Source organism: Brassica oleracea, chromosome C4 (assembly GCF_000695525.1).
Source record: "Brassica oleracea var. oleracea cultivar TO1000 chromosome C4, BOL, whole genome shotgun sequence".
NCBI classification, from domain to species: domain Eukaryota; kingdom Viridiplantae; phylum Streptophyta; class Magnoliopsida; order Brassicales; family Brassicaceae; genus Brassica; species Brassica oleracea.
Window position 1 is genome coordinate 39,256,787 of NC_027751.1, and position 5,271 is coordinate 39,262,057.

Consider the following 5,271-nt stretch of genomic DNA (forward strand, 5'->3'; position numbering starts at 1 on the left):
AGTTTTATATGTTTTAATTAACTACAATCAATATTATTTAAAAAAAAATAGAAGTGATTATTTACTAAAAATTAAAAAAACTAATATACTATTTAAAACACCATGATTATTGAAATAGAAATACTAATCAAAATTTATGTAAGGAAACAGATTATTATTACAAAAGTAAGTAACCAATATATACTGAAAAATTCAAGAACTAATGTGAAAAAAGATTTTCATTCATTTATGTGTTCATGAAATTAAAACATCAAATAAAATCTGTGCAACGCACGGATCCATATCTATTTAAAATATATAAAACAAAAGTTGTCAAGGTCATGAGAGGATATCCCTGTTCGGAATCGCGCTAGGCGCTATCCGTAGTTTTTGAAAAATCGGAATAAACTCGGGGGTATACGTCTGGACTGGTTTTTAGTACATTTTTAGTTTTAAATACATACAAGATTCATCAAATTCCAAGTTAGATCATATAAACTGATACTTTTTGGTTGATAAATGCCATTAGTTTTATCGGATGCCATTAGTTTTTCTCAAGAAAATAAAACAGATGCGTTTAGTTTAGTCATGCACAAAAAAAAAAAAAGTAACCCAATAAACCTTTGTTTTGAAACGACTTTGATTTGTCTAAAAAAGTCAAACAAGAAATAAAATTAAAGAAAAATAAAAAAAGTTCAGAATTACCTTCTCTCACATTGGTAAGGAGAGTATAAGTGACAAGTCTGATTGTTTATAAATACAGCTATTTCTTCGTATCATCATATTGCATTGTGGGCTTTGCTTAATAAGACCCAAAATATGTCAAAAGTTTAAAATTAGTTGGCTAAAAATCGATTAAAACTCTGGGAAAGATCCGATTAATTGATTTAGGCTGTAAACTATACGGTGACCTGATTAGGCCTTAATCACCACGGTACTCCTAGGCGGCCGATTACGCGACTAGACGCCCGCGTTTTTGAACAGGGGAGGATATGGAACGTGAGTTTAGCAGTGTCAGCATCTTAAAATAACCACTTGGAAACCATATTTCTTACAAATTCCTACACAGCTTAAATTATTTGATTATTTTACCGGTGTCAGGTGACACCCTTCTTTCCCAAGTAGATCCGCTTCTGCACATGACATTAATGAAGCAAGCAGGCGTGCAGATCAGGTGCAATGCACATGCTCGGACAGGAGAAAAACTAGCAGGTGAACGGCACAAGCCTGACCAAGCAGCTGGATTCCTTGCTAGCTCTGACCAAACATAGCACGTCAATCCGCTCTTAACCATCTCTCGGCCAGCATTCGACCAGACACACCTCATCCATCGACTCTCTACGAGACCTATCACGGGCTGGTATGACCATTAGACAGTCCAATGGGGACATTGAACTAGCTACTGATTATTGTTTTAGTCTAGACACGGCCAATTTCGAACTGAGTTTTTTACTGTCCCCATACACAAAAGAAGCAAACAAAGAAATTATTTCCTTCAAACTCAATACCAATATTAAACAAATTATCATTTTCATCCAAGATTTCAAACTAATACCAGCTATGAATGAATTACATTTATGATTTAAAGTGTAAATATTCCTCAGAATGTTAGAAATTTTGTCTTCCAAGTTTCGACACCGATATTGACTTCCGTATCTGAGTTGACACAGTCGTGTCTTGTTACTTATGGAGCAATCAAACCAAACCACCAAGTCCACATTTACATTTGTTGGAGTCAACTCAACACCACGTGTCATTGTATATTATCCAAACAAGCACGTATAAGTTCGTGACAAGTTGAGTAAATAGAATCAGTAAACAGAAACAAACCCATTCAAACTTCGAGTGCACCATTTGCAATAAACATATGTATGTTGAGACATGAAAACAATATTCTTAAAAAGCTATTTCAAACATCTAGTAATTGAGACATTGTCGCATTTTAGGTTTACAAGTATACGCGTATATGGATTCAGCACCTAAGATCATCTATATATTGAGAGCTATATCTCATAAGTTTATTACCTCTCCATCAAAATCTAATTGAAGAAACAATATAATTGTTTTAAGTCAAAATATATGGGCATGAAGAATCTCTCATTTCTTGCAGTCCTATCTCTCCTAGCTTTAACTCTTCCATTAGCCATTGCTTCTGACCCAAGCCCCCTTCAAGACTTCTGCGTCGGCGTCAACACCCCATCAGATGGTGGTATGTACATGATGATGACTTCATAATCTTTTTTGCCGTATTGTTTTTACTGATTTCTCATTTCTTATACTCTTTAATATTTGGTTATTTTTCTCATCAGTGTTTGTGAATGGAAAGTTCTGCAAAGACCCAAAGCTCGTCACCGTGGATGACTTCTTTATGGCAGGGCTTCAAAATGCAAGACCCGTAGCTAATGTAGTCGGGTCGAATGTCACAGCCGTTAATGTTAACAACCTTCCAGGGTTAAACACCCTTGGAATCTCGCTTGTCCGCATAGATTATGGAGTAAATGGACAAAACCCACCTCACACCCACCCACGTGCTACCGAGATCCTCTATGTTGGACTTGGAAAACTTCTTGTAGGATTTGTCACATCGAACGGAGATGGAAACCGTCTGTTCACAAAAACACTCAACGAGGGTGATGTATTTGTGTTTCCAGAAGGACTAATTTGTTATGAACTAACGTATTATTAGCTCACAACACACGCAATACAAATGTATCTCACAGATTCTCTCTCTCAGAATCCTCTCTCAATACAATGTATCAATTGGTTCAGAGCTTACAATCGAATACCTAACTCTCTCTCCCTCTTTCCTTATTTATACTTCGTTAACTACTAACTGCAAAGCCTCCTCATGAATCGGAGTCTTTCAATTTTATCAACTTCCTCTCCTCCTTCCGACGCTCCTCCCTTCTGCGTGCCTTTCACTCTCCTTGTATAAACCCTCCAAGGCATAGCATCTTCTTCTTTGTTTTCTTCAGATCCTGGGATCTGAGTCGGTTACCCAATATGATCCTCTTAAAATATTAGTATCCAAAATGATCATCTTGAAGTTCAAATTTGGTTTAAGGGTAGGGAAAACCGTTGGGCTATAATATATTCGCAACTACATGAATTAAAGAACCTCTAGTTTGTAAACTGCATAGATTTCCAGGCAGCTTTTGAAGTGATTCTACATAGCCTTGGAGCTCTGTTTAGTTAGGAATTAAAGTCAATTAGCTTGATAGTTTATTTTGTCTTGGTTTTTGAGGTATGATTTTTATGACCTGGTTGGTTCCTTAGTCGATTGAGTTGTGCATCTGGTTGGCCTCTGATACAGCTACCGTTTTGGACATGTTGTCTAGAAAACTACATGAATATTGACCAGGGTCATATGTCCTTACCAAAGCTCTCGCCTTTCCGGTATCTAGGGAGAAGTCGTACAATTCAGCATTCTACAGTTTAAAGTTTACAAATGTTATTTTTTCATCAACAATGATCATTTATGTGCAGCTTCCAAGTGTCGAAATGGAGAAAAATCAAACCAATAAAAGAAGGACGACAAGTGAAATAAGAACAAATTAGCATGTGCATAGTACATTAGATAAGGAACACATTGTACAATAGGAGATAGTTCTGATATGATTTCACACAAACTAGAAAAACGAGAAAGCAAAGCATATAAACAAAAGCAGAAGAAAATCAATCTTTCATATAACCATATTGATATTTCTTCAACTTTCTTCATCGGTTTTCTTTGTCTTCTCGATTTCAAGCAGATAAATCCTCTCAGCTTCTGGTACAGCCTTGGTTAAAGCTTGAAGCCTATGGTTCAAGTCATCAAGCTTGTTCATTAACCTATCGTTAGTGAACATTCCCATACAAACGCTCTTGATCGTTTCCCAGCTTTCGATCAAAGGCAAACCAATTATCACAATCGATCCTATAGTTCCCCAAGCTACAGCCACAATTGCCCAAAACCAGAAATATCCTCTGCTAAACACACCTGCAATATTTCGAATGGTTAATTGATGTTAATGATTTATCAGCATTTTTTAACAGCTTGTTATTGTAAAGTTTGGTATGTTTTTTGAGACGTCTTAAGGCTAAAAGAGACGATGTTTATGAACATAGATGGAATGACTTCATCTCTAAGTCTCTAACCTTTGCAAGAACGATAATATTTAGTTATTCTTTATGTATAAGGTTATGAATCTGTACATCCACGTAGCATGACAGCCAAACCATGTAATTTTTTAAAATGTAGACCTCTCTCAACGTGAATCAAATTTTTGACATCCAAAGTTCATACATTTTCTGTACTAAGGGACTTAACCATTAAACCAACTAATTATTGATATCTTTCAATCACATTCAACATCTGAAATCCGCTAGTGGACCATGTATGAATTATGATTCTTTGGTGTCAAACTTTCAACCAAACGCTAAGTTTAGATAAGCATATATAATTTTGATATATATATGTATATGTGTGTGTGAGGGATGACTTACGTGCTGGGAGAGAGAGAACTGGCCAGATGACAACAATGAGGAGAGTGAAGACAAGACCCCATTTAACAATCCAAGCTTTGGCTCTTCTCAGCTTCTCTTCTTTTAGCTCCTCTACAGGAACATTAATACCGTCCCCTGGAGCCTCAGCTTCCACCACTTTGATTTCCCTCGTCGTCGACCAATCGTAATTCTGTGGCTGTACTAGACTACACACCGCATGGATCAACCCTCCTATATATTTACACGTAAGACAGGACCAAAACCAAAATGTTATCAAAATCTAATAAAAACCAAACAGGATTAATCATGTAAAAGAACGTTTAGAGTAATCCTAGGATAATACATGTGTTTTGCGCATTGTGAGTTTATTTGTATATATTATCGATTATTTTTTTATATTTGATCATTTTATTTATACATATACAATATTTTCTGTTGTTATTATATAATTTCTTTCCGATGGACCGGATCAATTTTTATTAAAAATTATGGAACTAAACTATAATTAATATATCATGGGTTGGTCGGATTGGACATTAAACAAATTATGACACAAAAACCTTTTTTTTTCACTGCACATTCTTGAAAAAAGTGAACGGCACTTTTTAACAGTTGAATTATTTTGACATTTATCTTCCATATGGTTTTGAAAGGTTTCAGATCAACCATCAAATTGATACACGTCATTTTAATGGTTTTAGTCGTATGCTTAAGGAAAACTTACATTTTTGTAATTTAAAGTCATTTAAAAAAAATTCAAAATATAACATATAAGAAAAAGAGTATCTAACACATAAGAAAATATAA

The 5,271-nt window shown here is 35.2% G+C and overlaps 1 protein-coding gene and 1 long non-coding RNA gene across 2 annotated transcripts; one reads left to right on the forward strand and one right to left on the reverse strand.

The window, feature by feature from the left end:
• The first annotated feature begins 2,011 nt into the window (after window positions 1–2,011).
• Window positions 2,012–2,665, forward strand: LOC106338857 (germin-like protein subfamily 1 member 11). The gene is made up of 2 exons (XM_013777739.1): window positions 2,012–2,188; window positions 2,289–2,665. Exons 1-2 carry the CDS (start codon window positions 2,059–2,061, stop codon window positions 2,663–2,665), a joined length of 507 nt encoding a protein of 168 aa, XP_013633193.1. The 5' UTR covers window positions 2,012–2,058.
• Window positions 2,666–3,500: 835 nt separating this feature from the next.
• LOC106339642 lies at window positions 3,501–4,832 on the reverse strand. Its single transcript, XR_001269190.1, has 2 exons — window positions 4,465–4,832; window positions 3,501–3,958 (listed from the first exon to the last, which is right to left on the reverse strand). It is a non-coding gene; the product is annotated as an uncharacterized LOC106339642 (long non-coding RNA).
• Window positions 4,833–5,271: the final 439 nt, after the last annotated feature.

Coding starts and splice junctions, on each gene's coding strand:
- LOC106338857 (XM_013777739.1), top strand. CDS start 2,059: ATGGGCATGAAGAATCTCTCATTTCTTGCAGTCCTATCTCTCCTAGCT. Junction 2,189..2,288: donor CAACACCCCATCAGATGGTG/GTATGTACATGA, acceptor TTTTCTCATCAG/TGTTTGTGAATGGAAAGTTC.